The sequence below is a fragment of the Lepeophtheirus salmonis genome, chromosome 7 (genome assembly GCF_016086655.4).
Source record: "Lepeophtheirus salmonis chromosome 7, UVic_Lsal_1.4, whole genome shotgun sequence".
Classification (NCBI taxonomy): Eukaryota; Metazoa; Arthropoda; class Copepoda; order Siphonostomatoida; family Caligidae; genus Lepeophtheirus; species Lepeophtheirus salmonis.
In genome coordinates this window covers 25,409,948-25,432,241 of record NC_052137.2, presented here as the reverse complement: position 1 = coordinate 25,432,241, position 22,294 = coordinate 25,409,948, and the positions used below count along the sequence as shown (strand labels likewise).

General features: G+C 32.1%; 1 protein-coding gene across 1 annotated transcript in view; it reads left to right on the top strand.

Moving 5' to 3' along the window:
• The first annotated feature begins 4,138 nt into the window (after nt 1-4,138).
• The window catches only part of LOC121122197 (retinol dehydrogenase 12), a 30,287-nt gene continuing 12,131 nt past the window's right edge, over nt 4,139-22,294 (top strand). Inside the window, exons 1-2 of the mRNA XM_040717201.2 lie at nt 4,139-4,270; nt 13,870-14,058. Coding sequence (XP_040573135.1) covers nt 13,871-14,058 — 188 coding nt within the window. The 5' untranslated portion in view covers nt 4,139-4,270; nt 13,870. The remainder of the gene's footprint in view (nt 4,271-13,869; nt 14,059-22,294) is intronic.

The following is a 22,294-nucleotide window of genomic DNA, read 5'->3' as shown; positions in this document are numbered from 1 at the left end:
GCTTAGCCCCTCTAATGATGAAAACTAGCAACACCCTTGCATAAAGCCCCATAATTTATAGACATAGTGCAGGCTTATCATTCAAATTCGTGGGATGAGTTAAAATGTTCAAGAATTTTTGACTTACTTATATTTGCCTGATATGGACTTTCAAATAAGGTCTACCAATTTCTCATCCTTTTATTGTTATGTTTAATTTTGGTTACTTCCGCTGCAATTTGCACTGCCTCCAAAGGTCTAATAAGAATAATTTGTTCATAGAAATTGACAATAATTATTCGTGTAAGAATGCAAATGTAATCTACACTCATATTGTAGAAAAATCATAGCAGCTTGATTTTATGTTGACAGGCCACTTATGTACTAAGCCAATAATGTGTAAGTGTTTATTGATTAAGCTTATCTGTCTATTAAGTTTTCATATTTTAATAGGTATAATTGAACAAATCCAATCAGTCGCTGTAGCCAGCCCTTTGACGTCTTTGTTTCTACATAAGTATATATTAAACATAATTTAGATGCATGTTTAATACCCTAAAAACCAAAAAAGCATTGTAAACTAATCATAAATCAATAATGTACCTCAATTAAAGTTGAAAAATTACTCATTTTTCGCAAAATTTCCTATATTAGCTTTGAAAATATGAATAAAACTATCAATACCTTTATGTAAAGTTTTTATTCGCAGTTTGTAAATATCAAGTTGTGATGTATGTACAAGTTACAACTTGTATAAGCAAATTGTACAATTTGCAATTTCTTAGTGTTAAAAATGCATTAGTTAATTACAACGTTGACCATTCTAATGACAAACAATTAATTTGTACCAATATCTCCTTTTGATCTATTAAAATGACATGGTTACTTATTAAGTATTTATAAGTAATATAACTGTGGGCATAATTTAACTATATAATATGTCATAGAGTACTTATATTTTAGTAATCTGGATTAAAATAGTTCAGAATTAGACTATTAATATGTCCATAATTCATGAAATATTCAATTATTGCATTATCCTCATCCCAATTACTGTAAAACCTATATAAAATTATTCATCTCATTTTTTGGTTACTACTTGAACGCAACATATATAATATAATCTGTATTATAAAGCAAAGTTTGTCTCTCTGTTTGTATGAATATATGAAAACGAGTCACTGGGCACACGGTATATAGTGCTCTATGATGTATATCATAAACATATTTTGATCTAAAAAATAGTAATGTAGTCTCGTATTAATGAAATATTGTAAGCGTGTTCATATAGCTTCGAACGTGTATACAGAGCGCACTCTATATTGTACTTCATGATGTAAATCATATAAATATTTTTGATATAAGAAATAATAATGGTTTTGGAGAATTGGGCGAAAAAAATGATGCCGAACACGTTTCTAAGTACCTAGGACTCCTTCTAATATGTTATAATATATCCCAACATATGGGTTGTGTAGATGAGCTGATGTGCCCTGAAGCACGTTAAATTCTTCTCCCACCGCTTCCCCGAGCATCAAGGAACCCTCTTAATATCCCAAAATACACCCCAGCCCTCAAGTTCTACAATGTGAAGTACTGGGACAAGATACCGTATAAACTAAACTGTCGACGCATTTCTAATACCAAGGACCTTTTCTAATATGCTATGAACACCCCGACCAACGGTTCTGACGATCCATCCCTTAAAATGGGATATGTATAATACTTGATTAGTCCAATAAATGATAACGAATAGGAGTATAACACACTACCTACTATGTTTCTAAGTACCAGGATATAAATTTTTATTTAACACCATAACACAAAAATTCAAAAAAAAAAAAAAAAGTACATAGTACATGCATAAAAGTAGATGGTTCACAACCCGTGGGCCGTGGATATGTAATAACTCATAGTATATTATATGTTTTTAGATTTTATAAACTACTTTGGTTTCTTGCAATTATATAGCACAACCTAAGGGCCGGTGTATATTTTTGGATATTAGAAAGGTTTCTGGATGCTCAGGAAAGCGACGCATGAAGAATTTAACCTACTTTGGGCTCAGGAGTTCTACTATACAACCCGTGGCCTGAGTGTATTCTAGCCTATTCTAACGGGTCCTTCATGCTTAGACACACGGCGGCAGTGGAGTTTAAACTGCTTTGAGGCCCAGTAATTAATCTGTACAATCTGAAGGTCGGGGTGTATTTTTGGATATTAAAAAGGTTGTTTGATGCTTAGAGAATCCGGAATGATTGAATTTGACCTACCTCGGGGCCGAGCCGTTCACCTGAACAACATGTGGTTCGGAGTGTGTTATACCATATTATAAAAGGGTTCTAAATACTTAAAAACGCGACAATCGTGCAATTTAAACTGGTTTGGGGCCCAACACATCAAATGTACAGCCTGTGGGATAGGGATATTAAATGGGGTATTTTACGGGAAGTTTCTTCATCATTCAATAATTTTATCGTCCGAATATAATATAAATTGCGATGAAATTGCACACGAAAATAATATCTTGCAATAATATTACCCATAACAATTTTGTCTCACAATGATAACGTACACGACAATTTTACCATACAACAATTTTGTCTGTAACCTTTTTATCAAAATCATATTTGCCATGTTGTCAGCGCAGAACTTCCGGCATTTGGCCGATGTGTGTGAGGGAACACCATATTGGGTGCACACATAGTTGCCTTTGGGTAGGTGACCTTGAGCCATGGCAGTATGGTGAACCTCAACACGTTGTAGTAGGCCTCCTGGGCGGTTTTCTCCCCAGCCTTAAAAAGAAGGGAGGTATCTTCTTCCCGTCGGACGCCACGACTCCAGGACCATTGTTTGGGCCGTATGTTTTGTACGGAACACCCCTTTAATCTCCTCTGGTGATACCCCAAGCCAACAGTCATTCCGACCATTGTAGACCTGGTCAATGGTGAAAATGCTGTAGATCCATTTACCTTAATCCACGCACGAACTTTCTTGTACCTTTGCACTATCCTTTCCTTCAGAGTGCTTGTCATCAGGTGGCGTGGGGTCCTTGTGTAAGAGGACAACCTCAAGCACTCCTTCAGACCCATCCTGATTGTCCCCTCGCCCACGTCAAACTCGTTAGAGAGGCTATCCTTCTTGATCTTCTTCTTTAGGTCCCCCAGAAACTCAGAATCCCTTTTCAAGCTGTGTGCCCTACTTCGTTCTTTCCTTGAGAGGTATTTTACATCCTTTTATCATCTTGGTCACCTTGAAAATGAGGCTCCTGGAGCACTTCACAATGTCTAAAATCCCTGCCACCTCAATTTTGGCATCTAGAAGGTCTGAGATCCTTTGCTGTTTTGCTTCTTGCTCACTCATGATGAAATATTTGAGAAATGTTGATAAGTGTTTACTTATGCAGAAAGGACAGGAGATTCGGAATGTCTAGGAAAAAATCACAAAGTCTCTTTATTTTATTACATATATAGTATTTATTAACATTCTAAGTATTTATTAACATTCTAAGTTTTGCTTCCAAACTCTGTATACATACCGAAATATAGGATATGAACAATACTTATATCCCATAATATCATTCCAAATTGAATTAAAATATGCAATCGTATACATCAATAAATTTAACATCATTTTTCGGCCAAATGGCCCAAATGGTCATTCGGTGAAATGTACGTTCGGGAAATTCTTCTTTGGCAAAATGTACATTCGGCAAACTGTCCGTTTTATAACATTGTCCTTCGGCAAAAATGTTTTCGGCTGTAAGTTCTCTCACGATCTTAAATATCAAAGAAGCAATTTTTTTTTTTTTTTTTTTTTGTCGATGCCTAATTACTCCGGGAAATGCTGGATACTCAGGCTAGTAATAACTAATAAGAAATAGAAACATGTAAAAAGTATCAAATATAAAAACACTAGGACCTTTTAGCTACCTCTAAATATTTATATAAATGAATTAAACTTTGTCAATCATTTCTTTTTTTTTTAATCAAACGGAACACTTTTAAAATTCCATACAAAAAAAAAAAAAAAAAAAAACACGAAATAATTCTGGCCCTAATACACAAACGTGTATGACATACGATACACCAACTGTGGATTAAAATATTTCCCCTTCTAACTATGTACTTAGGAGAAACTTGGGATAAACATATACTTTATTCATTATTAAGTCTTTAGCCTCCAAGTACAGTGTCATATTTTTACCTTTGTAAGTACGTATATAAGGTACATTTAGTTAATTATAAAAAGAAGCTTATGTCTCCCCAGTTTATAGACTATAATAATTAAGGTAAGGCATTTGAAAAGTAAAGAATATCATTTTTTTCTAAAGATTATGTATATACTACCGGACCAACTGTTTTTTTTTTACTCATCTCTATTATGCAAATTTTGAGAGTTTAAGAGTAATTTGTTTGCTATGTTCCGATAAGCAATGCCGTAGAACACAAAATTAGCTGTCGATTGTTAAGAAAGACATTGTCCTAGTCAGTTTTAAAGAATAAGCTGAATTCTTCTATTCTTGACTTCGCCAGGAAGATGAACAAGTCCCCTTCAGCGGTGTCTAGGGCTCTAAAAAAGGCAGGAATAAAGTATCGGCAGTATATTCCCGCCCTATGTTGACAGAACAGCAGATATTAGTCCGAATGGAGCGTGCAAAAAAGACACTGAACCACCTCAAGGGAAGCTATGGACTGATTGTGATCTTTTCTTATAAGAAGATTTTTACTATTGACCCTGTCAAAATTATTCACCCAAAATTCTCCCATTTATATAATCAATCGTCAGGATTTCTGCTTAGGTATTCCAACAAGATGGATCACCTATCTACACCCCAAAGAAAGCCCAAGAGTGGCTCCAGGTCTACATGCAGTTCTGGGCAAGGTTATTCTGGACGCCAGAGAGCCCAGACCTCAACCCTAGACTATTCCATATAGATACTCGTAGAATCCAAGGCCTGCTGGAGACACCACAACAACACCACGCCCTGAAACCTCAATTAACAAGGCATGGGCCTCAATGAGTGCCGATTACATCTGGAGGGAATGTAGCAGCTTCCACCACGGTGGTGCACCGCCTGGAACTGACCATCAATTATGAGGTCTGATACATTGACTAAAACATGTTTTTGGGATTCAATTAGTAATTAATTAATAGTAAATATATCCCTTCCCAAAATCCGCCCGTGTAAACATACCATTTTTATACATGTTTCCAAGCGTTTGCCTTCTCTGAAGATCTTTGTATCTGGAGTTGCTTACGTAACAATAACAATGAAATCCCTAGATACAGTAAATTAACATCTAACCATAATAAACTGCATAAAGGCTTGAGGTTGCGAGATAAAAAAACTAAAAGTTCCGTTTCACTTTGTTTAAGTACGAAAATTGTAAGGCCCAAGGCAAAATAATATATATATATATAAAGAACTCTTTACCCATAGCCAGTAGCCTGGGGCGGCGTCAAATGGGTTTATTTTAGTTTTTAGTTCTTGGCACTTCACTTTCAAGCATTCTATTTTTTTTGGAATACTTAAATCAAAGGCTATTCTATCATTTGAGGGGCTTTGTTTTTGAAATTTTTCTGTGAAAAAAATTACAAAAATCCATTGTTGTTCAACAAAAGTTTAATATTTTGGAATTTAAGTTTCAAATGTAAAATTTTTTTAAATACTTATTATATATTAAAAAAATTTTTAATATTAAATTTGTTATTAAATATTTAAACAAAATTTAGTAAAATATTTAAATTTGCGAAATATATATCTATTCACAAAAAACTTAATTTTTTTTCTAAAAAATTTAAAAATCTATAAGAAATCACAAAAAAAAATCATCAAAACTCACAGCTGTTCTCAATTTTTTGGAAACTAAATTAAAAATTTAAGTCTAGTCATAAAAAATTTCAAAAATCCGCTGCAGTTCACAAAAAATTAACTTTACACATATTTTATTCTCATTATTTTTTTTGGATTTTTGGGGTGGGGCTACAGCCCCTCCAAAACACCCCTTGCAGGCGGCCCTTTAAATGTAGCTATATTGTTAAGGATTTTAATTCAGTAATACCATAAATATCGCTCCCCTTCACCTCGTGCTCTCAAAAAATCCCATCCCTATATGTAAGGAAATAACAATGTAACAACGATTGTGTGTAGCTAAAGGCCAGTGTGTCCTATTAAAATGGAAAAGAAAAGGGGTCAATACGTCTGTATCATGACGTTACCTTTATTGTCCATGCAATCTTTCATGGGCAAAGAAAGATCAGGGCAATCTTTTCGTTGTTACCCAATTATTCTTCCCAACTATGGAACTTTTGTTCCATTATTGTTACCAATTGTTTGCAGCATAACAATAGCTAATTATAATTCAACCAATCAATATTTAGACCACTGATTAGAATAAACGAAGTAAAATCATCGCCAGCTGACAACAAAATCCCTTGTATATGTTAGTGTTGGTGAGATAACGCCGTGTTTTATTATTAAAACAAAGTTTTGTTTGTCTTTTTGTCTGTTTGTTGACATCCAATAACTCTGAGCTGCATACTCCAGCTAATAATTATTATAATCAAAAAATCAGCAAATTATTTGTTATTGTTTCAGTTTGTTAGCTTTGCTTGTAATTAGGTATACAAACTATGCATATGTTTATCTTTACCTCCTAAATTAGATTGTATAATTAATATTACTTATCTATACACCTTCATATTAATGAGTAAAAATGATTACGATATTTAGAAGTATTATTATAATTGCTAATTAATATATAATTATTACTTAGAACAAAATAAAATCGCATATTTATGAATGACACTCACTATCTTGAAGCAAAAAATTACAATGATGAATAATTACAAACGTACATGAATTATATTAGTTAATTTGTCGTTACTGAGGGTTATGAAAAGATATGATATTGGGTGGGCAGGGGTCGATCAAGTTTAAAAAGGACAGCTAACTTTCTACTAAAGTTTGATAATTACCTAATTATTGCTGTGTACGTAGTATCGAGATGAAATTGTTTGTTAAGGATATTTGAACGTCTTTTATAATAAAAATCAACGTTTTTTGTAATGGTGGGACGATTAATCGTAATCGGAAATCGGAGAATTCGGTATTTTTCTGAAATCGGCATCCGGAAAATAATGTTTAATTTGTGATTCCAATTCTTATTTATTACTTTTCTGAGTCATGAAAAAAAAAAAAAAAATAGCCCCCCCAAATAAAGGAATTTTTACATTGTGATAAAAAATTTAATATTTGAAATTTAATTTAATTTCCAAATCTAATAAAAATAATTTTTTTTTCACTGAATAACTGTATTTTTGACATTTTTCTCCGAAAAATTAGATATCAAAAAATTCTATATTAAAGATTTAATATTTAAAATTTTTCCAAAATTGATTTTATTTCTTGTAAATGTCTATGGATTTTAGAAATTTTTCTACAAAAAATTAAAATTTTTGTGAATAACTGTGAATTTTTGTTTTGATTTTTGATTTTTTTTTGTGGATTTGGATTTTTTTTTTAAAAGTAAGTTGAAATTTTGTCTCGAAAATTTTAGTATTTGAAATTTTTTCCAAAACATTGAATTTTTCAAATTTAAAAATACAAAAAAATAATTTTTGTATTTATGTTTTAAAAAAGTTCATAAAACAAGCTAACTCCCCCCCCCACCAAAAATATATATAATCCTGTGGACACGCCCCTGATAGCAAAATGGTATTTTAACTATTAATTTTAATTTTTAAACTTTAATTTTAAACTTTAATTTTTTTTATTTGTCCCATCCCTAGTTTTTGTAAGTTAATAAAATATCTTTTAATGTATAGGGCTCTTAATCGTAAGGATTTTTAGTATTAAAAGAAACACGAAAATTAACATGGATACTCTAACCATTAGAAGAATGTTAGAAAGGAGAGCAAGTTAGCTGTTATTCTATTACATTTTTTGTCTTTCGAGCAGCTACATAATTAAGGGAATAAACACAAATATCAGTCCATATCTAGTATGGATAGAGACTGGAATTACTCTATTGTTGACCCTCAATTAAACTCCGAGTCCACCAGGGCCTTACACTTCGAACTCCCCAACAAATTTTCAGCATTACTTTCTATCATTAACTCTTGTTTATGTGGTCAACAACAACAAAACTCGGACACATTAATTGCTAGTCCTTCGTGGGGATAAAATATCATTGTCTCAAATTTTACGAAATGTGCTACAAGCAGCAATGGGTGGAAGGGAATAAAATACATATGCCACTTCATATCTTGCAAAACATAGAGATGAATAACTCCATTGTAAATCCTCATTAACACTCTGAGTCCAACAGGCAGCTTAGCTGTCATGGCGTTTGATTAGATTCGTTGCTTGTAAGGAAATAAAAACAAATCCCATAACGGATCTAGCAAAGACATAGCAGGAATTATGTTCTCTGATTTCAATCTTAAATGAGTTCAAGAATTCATGGATAACTCCCCAACAAATCCTCAGTGTTAGTTTCAATCATTTATGAGCACAGGCACATGCGATTACTTTATATTAGAATGTTCTCTGTTCAGGCATGAAATATGTTCAGACTGTTCAGGTTGACAACAATGAAGGCACTTGCACGCTAAAAAACGCTCAGGATTACATTACTTATAGTGGTGGAGCGCAGGTTTCACACACAGTTTTTGAAAGTGAAGGACCAATAATTGTAATAAAAAAATGCTAATTTTTGCTACTAAATATATGTTGGATAAGTATCTATCCTCACTTGCCCGGACATGTCCTCTTTTTAAATACTGTCTGGATACATTATTAAAAATTAATTTAATGTCCGGTGTTTTCTTTTTTACGTGGATTTTCAAGACGTCAATAAAGGAAAATCGATCTCCTTAATTTAACATGCAAACACAATAGGGATTTTCAGTAATCATACAAAATGATCAAAATTTTACCTCAATCTACCCAATTTCAAAATATTTATTCTCTCTTCCCTAAAAACGACACTAATTGGACCACATCTCCATTATTTAGGAATCAAAATATAGAAATCCTAGCTAGCTGTATTATAATTTTAAATTCTCTAAAAGTGGGTGCCTATAGAGGATTGTTGCTATTGGCTTTCCTTATAATGTATTGTTAATACTTCTTGAATCTCAGACAACGAGAGTTATAAATTCCTTAGTCTAAGTAATCATCTACCATCTTTCTTTACTTATTTTTAACTTGAATCTTTTTTTTTTAGGAAGAGTTTTTAATTTGATTATTTATTTGGTCCAGTCCAATTGGAACCAATTATTTGAATTTTTCTTTAAAATGTTGATAGTTAATTAAGCCAAGTGAAACATATAAAAGATATAAAAGATTTGTATAAACCGCATTGCGTATATCTTGCAAAAAATATTCCTGTTTTTATTGAATTGCATTACAATATTAATATGTGATATTTTAGTTAATTATATAAATTATTCTATTATACATATAACGGAATCATTTAAAAAAAGAAAATCACCCACAATGACGTCTCGAGGGATCAATTATACCTTCTTTAAGGACTGACAAGTCAGCTTGGACTGGACCGGACTGGACTACGGTCCGACGTAAGGGTAATTTATGAGTTTCAAAGGTTCCATGTATCGATAATTTTTTCGTGGCTTCATAATCAATCTACAACCTGATTGATCTAAAATTAATCCCAGATAATCCCCGACGAAATATAAAAAAAAAGAGTAAACAAAAATATCCTGCATCCATAAAGGAACGCGGTTGAAGCTAATAACAATTAAGGAAAAGATCCATTGCAAATTGATCGGACCCTAGATGAATCGATAAGTCGTTGTACTATTTAATCAATGATCCAGAAGCTTCTGAAGACAGTGATGACTAGTCAAGGACTGGGAGTCGATGGTCAACTAGGTCCCGGAGAAATGTCCAAAAGATCAGATTAAGAATGAATCGAAACCCTAAATATTTATATTCAAAATGGCATCAGAAATTGGAACTTTGCAGTCATCAATGTATACCGGGCCAACCGTTATTATTTCCATTGTCTCCCATGCGTGGAGACATTGTAAATCGTCTTCCTCGATGTCTCAGTCTACTTTCCGATGCCCTTTTGGGCCAATTCCGATCGGAGGAGCACTGCTATTCCAATCCTCTTTTCGCACTGTGTGCTCATGGTGGCAATTAGGACAATGTGTTTCTTAGCAATTTACAGTTAATTATATGTTTTACAACATTGTTCATAGAAAATTGTAAAAAAATGAGTCTTAACCTCTCAAAATTTGCATAGATAATAGTTGGCGTAGTAGGTTCGTTTTTAATTTTTAAGCTAAGTTACAGTCAGTAACAAATATAAGCTAAACGAGCAAAAAAAAAAAAAAAAATGGAGAAGTCTTGTAAATTGTTTAAATTGTTAGAAATTTGTACGCTAAAGCTCTGATTTGTCTTTAGTTACTAGCAAAAATAGGTAATGGTTCCAATATTTAACTTGTGGTCACTCCTTGGTTGAAGGAAAACAAACTAAATAACCGTTTCACATCAAGATAACTCTTATTCATTGGTTGAAAATCACAAGAATGACATAAATAAATAATTCAATTAATGGGAAAATCGATATGACCTTCTTCATGTCCAGACATCCATCGCTCAAATATTTTGTATGATGTTATCTTGCGTCAAATGTTTAAGTTCCTCTCGATCAGAATTTGGTATCTCTTTTGTAATGCCATCAAGAAGGGTGGTTGGAAGTTCAGGAACAATTTATCCGTACATAATGTAATTTTTTCTACTCTCGCTTATAGGAGGTATTGGTTAACAACGAGAGTTTTATTGAATTAGTAGTTTATAAAAAATAAACTCAGAAGTATATTTTAAAACTTCTATTTTTATTTTTTACTAAATATTACTTTGTCTCATGAATTATTTTTAATACTTACGAACAACCTTGTATATTGTATATATTTTGAGGGGATCGTTAGGGTTTTTGCAAAATCTTTTTTGAAAAAAGAATAATTTGAAATTCTTTTTTATAGCTTTTTGATGGATGTATTATACTTGCATAAAATTGTTTTGTTTAACGATATATCGCTAATCTAATATTTTAAAAAATACTATTTTTTTCATCTTTGGGATCTCAAAGTTGAATTGAGTTACAATTCCAAAATTTAATTTCTTATCTAGCCTACTAGTTTCATGAAGTGATTTTTCTATAAAAAGTTTCAATTTCAATTTGTTTATTCTTGTTGTTCTTGATGAAGTCAAAGAGGATAAATCTTTTCTTTATATCCAGAAGAATATTGTGTATATACAACAAAAGGAAGCATTTTGTAGGTCAAACAAGAATATAAAAATCAATAATTACTTTTCCTTTAAAAAAAATATCAAATATAAGAAAATAATAATATTTAGTTGGATTCAACTTATATTTGATGCATCAAACCTTTCTATTGTACGACCTAAATTCCGTTTATTTTGCTAAAATGTATGCATATAAGTCGGACTGGTTATTTTTAATGCCTTTATTATAAAAAAATACCTATATTAATCAGTCGGACAAGAGAAATTGAAAAATCGGCCGTTTCGTGCAAGCCACCTATTAGACCATGTTTAGTATAAAGTAACCGTTTAAACCGTTATTTTCAATTATGAGGTTTCCTTACACAACCAAAAAAACAGCCAAGACAATAATAAACAAGCCTTGTTTTCGTCTGATGTCTCTAAGTATAAGAATGTCGGAGCAATAGTAAAAAAATGGAACGCATCTGCGATCTTATCCACGCCGGTGTCAGTACTGAGAAGGCTACAGAACCCGTTGGCATCTCCACACAGACTACCACACGAGCGTCCTCTCCTATACAACCAAGAAGAACCAAAACTTATTCAGCAACAATATGGCTGACTTCTGGCATGCCTCCATATGGTACGACATAGACTTCGTTGTCAAGAGCTGCCCATCTCTTCAGTGGCGTGTCGAGCCTGTTATTGTTTTTGAAGGAGTATATATTGAATAAAAAGTATTGCTAAACATAGCATTTAAACATATCAAAAATTGTTTTGGAGTTTTCTTGTCTTGATTCCATAAAAATCACGTTTTTCGTTATTTAGTCTTGCTCCTGCAAGTTTTGGATCCCACTCTGCATATGAACTGGAATAGAGAAATAGGGTAATCCTTCGAGTAGGGTTGTTGCTACTTCTAAAAATTATCAACAGTGTAATAATACTTATTTATAATGGATTTATACAATGACAATGAAAGACTAGAATGTATGCGAGTTTTCTTGTTGTCGTTGGCAACCTGAACAGTTTTAATTATTTTCTAATTTAGTAAACATTATTATTTAATTCTTGAGGATACAACATAACTGTATAAAGTGTAACCACGAATGTATGTCACAAAAATGAGAGAGAGCAACACTGAAAATTTGTTGGGGGTGTTGGAAATGTAAGTCCCTGGTGGAGTCGGAGATTAATTGAGGATCGAAAACAGAGTAATTTACGTCTCTATCCTTATTAGCGTACTAGGAAAACTGCCCTGGGGAAAATTGCTAGTCGAAGATCCCCTGGAGGAAATTTTTCAGTTTCAAACTTCATGATGAATAACAACACAATATAAATTTGCTTAATATTATTTATGACAAATATCTAAACATATTTGTTTGTTCCATCCCTCAAGGGAGTACCTTCAAGTGTGAGTAATATTATTGCAACAATTCCCTTGCAGTTTTTAAATTCAATCCAATTTTGTAAGAAATTAATCGAGATGATTGGTAGGGAGGGGGGGGGCTATATATCTTAGCGCCTCTTAAAATATTGTTGAAGAATCCGCCCTCGGATTGGGCCAGGGTTACTCTGGAATTGCTAAAAACCACTTCTAATTCATCCAGAGGGCTTGAAAATATTTTTTTGGTGTTAGAAGGGTCCCTTGGATGTATGTGATGCTTTGGGTGGTTTTATAGGATTCAGGGGTACCTTCAAGTATTTTGCGCAATCCGAGGCCTTGGAACTATTTTTTGATATTAGAAGGGTTCATGGATGTATTGGATAAATTGGCGGTGGTTTTTAACAATCCCACACTATTCCGGGGATACTAGCGAATCCGAGGGTTGAGAGAATTCAACCATATTTTAAGCGGCCCTAATCTATTTATTCCCTCCCTCCCTCCTCCTACATTTCTATAATATTATTCACAGTTGAAGATACTCCCTTGTGGGATGGAACAAACAAATATGTTTAGATATTTACCATAAATAATATTAAGGAAATTTATAATGTGTTATTATTCATCATGAATTTTGAAAAAATACTGGCAATTTTCTCCACGGCAATTTTTCTAACTGCCAATTTTCGTCAATGGCAGTTTTCCGCACACGCCTTACTAGATATTGACTGATAATTGTGTTTATTCCCTTACTTTTATAGCTACTACACGCACATTTAATGAAACATCAAACATTCTCTAGTTTTCAGTATTACGATATTCATTTTTGGTCCTTTTTTTACATATCAAAAATGTTTATAATTTGTAACCTGTAGTCGTCAGAGATATTGTAAGTTCACTCTGCTGCCACCAAATGTTGAGTACGGATACATTAGAACTGACGAGGATGGTAGTTTTTTAAAAATTCTGGTGATATTGTGGACACAAACGTTATTCAAATAGCTACTCACTTCAGTACTCCTTATTATTAAATTAATTGTGAATGTTTAACCTTATCTTGATTATATTCAGTAGCTTTGTAAAAAATTGAAGACGTATATAATTTATTCGAGAAAATAAAACTTTATAAAACAATTGAAAAATATATTATATCATATAAATAGTAAATTAATAGTTGATTAAAACAGGGTTTCAGTGTATGTACAATTAAAACAACTATAACTATACTTTTTCAAAACTACAGTATGTTTGGTATTGTATTGCTTGGACTCATCTTAGTTTCCATGGTCTTCTTATCAAGAAAATGGTGTATTGGTCCAATAATATCTGTAAATAACTCAAAAAAACTACATGGAAAAATAGTGGTTATAACAGGAGCAACGTCCGGTATTGGAAAAGCAACCATTCGGGATTTGAGTCAACGGGGGGCAAGGTAAAAATAATTTTATGTTGTTTTAAACAATCTATATCAATCATTTGATTCACATATTAGGGGTTTCTTTCTCGGCATCCTGTTTTCCTTGGAATTTTACGTGCATGAAAATTTCAAGGGAAATCTAACATTTAATTAATTTATAATATAAATTTCACTTAGTTTTACAGGTTTTATCTTATCTAGTGGTAATCATTTATTCAGGCTTGTGAAGAGCGTTCCATGGAACGTGCGTTCAATGAAAGGAACGGATTTTTTTTTTTAACGCTCAACGCTAAAAATGAGATTTTAGCAAATGGACAAAGCTCTTCTACTTTTGTGAAAATAAAATATTGTTATTTTTAGTCCACTATTAGTGTTTAAACTTTAGTTTGATTAATGTTTTTATGATTCCCATTAACATTTTAGACAAAAAAACTTTTGGTACCCAGAACATAATTGAAGTCGTTGTCGTTTTTTTACATTCAATTTAATTTAGCAATCTCATTTTGAGTATCCGACTTTTTTATGATTCAAAAATTGTATTGCTTCACTTAGCAAGCACGTTAGTGTATGTATATATACTGTACAAACCTGTTACTACCTTTTAATTAGAACGCTGAACAGAACGATGGACACTGAACAAAAAAAGAAAATTTAAACGGAACCCTGAACGGAACGCCAAAATAGTGGGACGCTTATAGGCCTGCTTTTTATGATTTGTATTTTTTTAAGAGTAATCAAAAGGTTTTCAGAGGACATTTATTAAACAAAACCCTCTGAAAATAATCCTAGGCACAATTTTTATTCAATATATTAGCCCTCATTCCTTATAATTGCCTCAATCCGAGGCTTAAATCACTTATAGACCTTGGCTATATAGTTATACTCTAGCTTGGCCCACTCCATCTTGATTGAAGCCTCTAGATACTGGCCACTCCAATGAGGAGTAACACACAACCCTACGAGCCTAGATAGGGTTCGCAACTGGAGAGGACTAGACCATATGTTCAAGTCCCAAATGTCCGTAAAATTGTCTCTCAGGAAGGCATGGGTCTCTGCGGTGGGATGACAAGGAGCTTATCCCCAACTTTTCTCTGCCCTAATGTAGAATTTTCTTATCCAGAATTTCGTTGTAAGTATCTGCATTGAGCCACTCCTTCTTCTCCGCCAAATGGAGGGCAGACTTCGTCTCTGCTTGCCACTGGATTTTTTTCTTCTGTAGAAATGTCTCACTTAAGCAGAGACATTCTCTGGATGTTCGGATGAGGTGTTGCGGCTGTTCTGCTTATTCACAGATACATCAATGTTGAAAATTTTCTATTTTTTGTCCTTGAATAAATTTAGAATTTTCTTTGCTCTTTCCTCCGTCTCAGGACTAGTTTTCAGAGATAAGATATTTTGATTTCCTCCTCAGTGATTTTGAGCTTATGTCATTACGGATTGAAAATAATAAAAAATGTACCACTAGACGAAATCAACCCTGCATGTAATCTATCAAAATGTGCTTGTTTATCATTTAATATAAAAAAAAAATAATTGCGGGTCAGATCGGGTTATGGAACTAAAAAAAGATGCACCGACAAGCGCCAAAAATAAATTGGTTTATCATTAGTGATAATTATAAAAATAAAGAGTATGACAGTTAAAAATATATATATGGATAGGACTAGTTTTAAATGTATTATTTATTTTTCACTCTCCGTTGGTCAACATCTATTTTTTTAAATGGTAAAAAATAAACCCAAAAAATAAAAGTATTTAATTATATGAATTCAGTAAAAGATTATAATAATTAAGTACTTTCAATTTGGTATCATTTTGTAACTATTCCATTCATTTTGCACTCGTCAATATCAATTAAAATGCTAAAAATAATAATAATTTAAAAAAGCCAATGTTAAATTAAAAAAACCCACGTGCTTTCTTTGTTAAGGCCAGTATTTTTCACCTTCTGTGTTACTAGCATAGATTTTGTGTTTGTTAACCTAAACATCCAAGTTGGAAGGAGGTTATGTGAGTCTCTGTGTAAGCGGGACTACGGAAAAAGTTACAAACCTCATTGGTTAAACGTTGTAGAAGATTTCAGGCTTAATACATTTTCTGAGGCATTTTGTCATGCTTTCAGTGAACAAAAATAAGTCCGTGTTTTAAAATACCTTAATAACATGAATTTCAGTATTTAACAAGATATAATATGTAATTCATACGGTAAAATATTAAATTGAAGAAAATTTAAAAAAAAGAAGAAAAAAGTCCAATAAATCAAAAGGAAAAACAAAGAAACAACTTTTAACAGTTAATTAAATTCACTGAACCTCGATTAAAAATGGCTAAGTATACTTGTACATCCTGAAGAAGGCACTATCAAGATAAATAATGAATTCCATTTAATTTGATTTAATATTTTTGGAGCATACACAAAAATATTAGTGATAAAATATAGATTCAACAGAATAAGAAACATTTTATTTCTGATTATTAATATATAAAAATAAATGCATACACTAAACAGTAATGCTATTTTCTAACAAGATCCCGTTATCTACTGGTAAATGAAAAACCTTTATACATTTACAAAGCCATGAATTTTTTAGTTGAAAAATCCATGAAAAATCAGAGAAATATTTCGATTACGACCATAGGACGTACTTTATAAATAATTGTAATTTGCTAACCATAGACTGAAAGTTTGCTTCCTAAACAAACAAAAAACATCACAAAAAATCCAGTATCTATTTAATAACAATTAACAACTAGTGTTCAAAGTTACATACACAAATACAGTAATACATACGAAAATTTGCATGTTTTTTTTTTTAAAACAGAATCTCCTAAATTTACAGCAGATGGTTCTTTTAGGAGTAACTAAACAAAAAAAAAAGAACTAGCTAAAATTAGTTAAAATCATGCATTTGTACAAAATACTCCTGTTATTAAAATTAATTATTGAAATGTGTAAATATAACATTACATATTCAATCTAATGCAAAAAAAACAGAAACAATAATGTACATATGTAATTTTACTTTTTTTGCAACATAACGTCGTAGAACAAATTGATTTTCTGTCTAAAAATTTTCTGGTGCGTTATATTTAACTCTATTTTTTTGGCCTAAAAATTTAATTTATCATGTGAACAATGTTTCATAGAAGTGTAAAAACGAAAAAAAAGAAAGATTTTTTGATTCTTTTTTTTCTTATTACTAATTACCTACTTAACTTATTTCATGATGCAAAACTATATTAGAATCTATTCCCACTTTAAAAAAACGTTGAAATCTAACACACTATAGTTAAATATTATAGAAAAAGGTGCTTTTTTAATTTTATTGGCACATGTGTAATATAAAACATTTAAGGGTTACATTATAAATTATAATGATTGACTTAGCTGGGTGTTTTATATTTGAATATCTAATTGCCTTCTAATTAAATAAGAAAATAGATGTAATATATCAAAAGAAAGTCACAAAAGAAAAAGAAATATCGAATGTACATACACATTAGGTAACACATGGTGCTATTTTTTTAAATTAACCTCATTTGGAGTGTGTAAAAATCTTCAAAAGACAGCTGTTAAAATTTCCTGCCAATCTTTTTTTAGTTTGTGAGTTAATGTGGTAATTCTGACGCTACTTTCGTTATTTCCAAATAATGGATCCAAAACAATGTCTTGTTCTAATTTTAAACTACTTCTTGACAGAATAAAATTTGTTAGCCCCGGGAATTTTTTAGCCTCTGTGCTACATGCAAAGGGGTTGCGTTTGCTACAGGGTGTAACAACGTAATCTTCCGAACTTTTATCTATAAACGATTCACTTACTAGCCAATACACCACCTTATAGTCAACAATATAATATCTAAACCCTATTTTATTTTTAGTAGAATAACACGGGTTGTGATAACTTCGATGAGCTGGGTACAGTATTTTCTAAGATGACAGGGATCGACAAAATAAGGGGTTGCAGAGTTGACAAAAACCCTGATGGAGACATAAGAGACTCAATCTTGCCTCTAAATGCACTGCCTTCTAAGGATATTTTGCCGCATACCTTCTTTTAACTGAATCCAATAGATTATTTTGTATGGAGCTACCTTCATTCAAAGGTCAACTGATGCTCTCACACCACCAAGAAGTTTTTGATCGACTCTGTTGTCCGGAAATGGTAGAATTTATACCCAACTCTAGTTTCCAGAGCCTGCACACGGCTCAGGACCCAATTCCAGCTCGTTATTGAGGACAATATATGCTTAATTGAGTCAAATATATTCGCAATGATTATATCTGCTGCTCAGTTTTTTGAAATAACTTTAAAAATCACCATATCATGATAAATTAAAGTAGATTAATCAAAAGCGCCGGACTTTATTCTTATACCCTGTATTTTGAAAGTAAGAGGCCATTATTTTTGAGACGTCAAGGCTACAAAATAAAATAAAATTTAATAATGCATTTAATCGAATACCAAAATGAATGTTCATTTGCTGATTTTAGCTGGATGTTTGTGCTTACACCGAGTGCACAAACTAGTTAAGTCTGTGTTGGTCAAACTTTTTTTATCCTAACAATATTTTTGGCCTTGCTTTCTTAAAAATAACTAAACCAAAAATTGTTGTACATCTTGTAATTGTATGAGGCACAATGTGTGCCGTGAAACGCAGTTCCAGTTATTCTGATATGAATAAAGCAGAGTGGGGATAATTGATGCACAGAGATATGAGCTAAGTTTCTATGAGTTACGCTCCAGGAGTAGGGACTAAACAAGATATTAAGAGACAAAGTATACCATTCAACCATTTTTCCACCAGGTAGACTTGACGTGGTAAAAATAAATTTAATTTCCTCCAGCGTTGAGTGTCCGATGGTGGACAATATATGTAGTATTTCCCTCATTTTAAAATATTTATAAATGGTACTAACGTTATGTCGGCCCTTTTCTAAGACCTAGAACCACGGATCAGTTCCCCCTCGTCATTCAAAAAAGAAGGAAAAATTGATCCCTTGTGACTTCCTTGTGGTGTTTTCCTTCTTCTTTTTTTTCAATTTTTATATTTACATTTATAGGTCTGTTTATGTTCTTATCACACATGGAATCAAAAACAGCAAAAAAGAGTAATCTAAAATTTGAGCAAGTAGACGTACAAGATAATCATGTATATTTTTGGGCATCCGGAGTCTTTAAAACGATAGTTTTGACCACACTTATTCCTCCTTTTCCTTCTCTCTTCTCTTTTTTCTTCTGTCTACATCTTTCTACATCCCTCTCTTTTTCTACCTTCATTCTTTGTTTCTACCGAGTGGTCTATTTGAATCGGAAGATTTACTAATTTAATAATTAATGAAGGGTAAGTCCTTGAAATAAATTCATATTTCGATATGTTAAAGCATAAACAACTTGTTACAAATAAACCTGAGCTCTGTAGCTTACGTATTAGTCGAGAAAATGACACTTGAACGTGTTCGCGGAATTTCCATTACGGGACTTCAAGTAGTTGGGTGTCTCTAGGACGGCTGTTACGCCGTCAGCAAGTCCAAACCGGAGTAGAGAAAGAAGGACTCTTTCAAGAACGCCAAACTGGACTTGGAGGAGTTCAACCAAAAACCCAGGGTAATCCCCTCAAATTTATGAGGGCCCATGCAAGAGATCTCGGGGTTTCACATCAGACTTTCCAGAGAGCTATAAAAAAAGTGGGTTGAAATAGCCTTGGGGCCACTTTTGACATCAGCTATGAAGGAAACACATCTCCTCCGTTGCAACACTCTTTGGAGTTCTATTTAACTCTTTTTTTTAACCCTTTTGGCTGATCTACAGACCTGATGGCAACCCCTCGACTACACCTTTTGGGCACATATCGAGGGGAAGGCCTATAGTATCTGTCATCCAAACATCGAGGGCCTCAAAGCCACTGTCAGCCAGCACGGGGGCGCTATGACAGAGGGATATATCCTCAGCCATGTCCGCCTGTAAGCAGAGTATTGCCGCGACTTTAATGATTAAGAGAGCTCAGACACACATTTATTTATAGAATTCCTTTTCTTGAAATTATATTGTTAATTGATAAATTATATCCTATTGAATTTTAAAATACAAAGTGTTGAGACTTCAATGGACCACTCGGTATTTCCCTCTATTCAGCCCTCCAACACGGGCATACTCTGCTGTAATATAATAAATTAAATTATATAATGAAGTAGAACTATAATATGTCAACATTTATTAGAGGATAATAAAAACTGGAACATTTTTTTGCAAGATAGTTCTATTTTATATAATAAAACATCGAAATTTTTAATTGAAATTCAAGAACCAATATTTGTGAGGACGCATTGGACTAAAAAATTAAATTGTAACTTTAGGGACATTATTTATAAGATTAAAAAAATAGACCTAAATTTCACTCATTTTTTTCATGGATACAGTGTCTCTGATGTACCTTATCTCCAGGTATATTGGGAGTAACTAAGTATTAGTGTTGTATTACCTACTGCTCTTTGAGTGCTTTGAATACACAAAACCCTTGATCACAGAAAATTATCTGATTTTATAGCCTCTGAGTAATTTTTGGATTTCCCTGAATTTTCTGTAGAACTTAAGGCAACAACAAAATTTGCAAACTTAAAACTTTAACCTCAACTTATTCAAAAAGGAAAAAAGAATGGATAGAAGGGTGATTATTTATTTAATGATTTTTAACAAAATAATCTTCTACAACTTTATTTCCTTTTTCCAAAAGCAAGTTTAATATATGATAATATATTATAATCATTTAATAATGAGAATATACATTAAAAATTTTTTTTTACACAATTTTATAGTTACAATAAATATATTCATTGCTCATAAAGACAACTTTAATATTTCAATTCAAGGTGATTTCTTCATTTTTTTATTTATATTTAAATGATTTTTCATTCAGGGATTTTCGTGGGATAGTTATTGCATTTAAATACATGCAAAAATAAATTATCTACAAGTTTTTTTTATAGTTGTGGATAAAAAGTTGATGAGATCATTGGTAATTGATGAATCTAAAAAAGTCTCAAAAATATTGGGTTTTCCGGAATGAATCAATTACCAATTACCCAATTTGGAGAAACTGCACCAATTTAAAATTTTTTAAATTACATCTTATCTGATGATACCAATTTTATCTTTATATTTTCATGTGATATCTGTGAAGTTCTTTTCTTTTGAAGAATTTTTCAAATTTCAAAATAGGAAAATGAAATAAAAAGGCCCGGGGTTAACAAAGAAAAGGCGGTTTTTTTGTTTAAAATTGAATTTTTTTAACACAATTTTTTTAATTCACTTTATAAAGCACATAAGATTTTTCGAGCCATTGGTTAGCTTAAACGATATTTTTCCCATCCAGAAGCAGTGTAAAATTAAGACACCACAATGTTTTTATCCATTGTATTGGAAATAACAAAAGTAGTGGCGAAGTTGTCTTGGGAAGGTTGATACTAAATCAAAATGAGGTAAATTAAAAAAATAGCGGAATCTATGTGTGAAGAACGACTCTTTTCAGCCCATGTGTCATAATAGAAGTTGAAACAATTAACTTATTTTCATAAATCCCACCAATAAATACTCGAAAGCTAAGTAACAATTAGTTTTTTAAAATTAATTAAATATAATTATATTCAATTTAAGGAAATTTAAATATCTTAAAGCTATGTTGCAAATCTTTTGCAATCGTTAGTCAAGGGTTAAATTAAGTGTTTTATTAGGAATCAATTCTTTTTAAATTAGGAACTTATTTTCTATGCTAATGAATTTATTATTGAATAATTAAATCTTTGTATTAAAAAGTAGAATAAAATACTATATGAACGTTGGATTTTTTCATTAAGTTATATTCCAAATATGTATTTATATATATTAATGTAGATGCATTTTCCTTGCGATGAACTTACTACGGGATGAAATTGCTTCATTATAACCATGCTTCGGGATTAACTTTCCTCGTGGTGAACTTGCTTTGGGATAGAATTGTCTTGGGGTGGAAAGAGGGAGGTAAACATTCTGGGCTGAAAAGTGCGTGGTTAACTTTCCGTACAAGATCAAATTTGTCTTTAAAAAAATATTTATGCCTTTTCTGAAATGGCCAAATTCGGCTTTAAAAATAAAAATCTTCCGTCAAAAATGTCAAAGATTTACCAAAGAGCCTAACAACCTCCCGATTCCCCCAAAAATCCTAGTAATTACCCTGTCTACTGCATTTTTTTCCTTCAAAAGAAAGTTCCATAGAA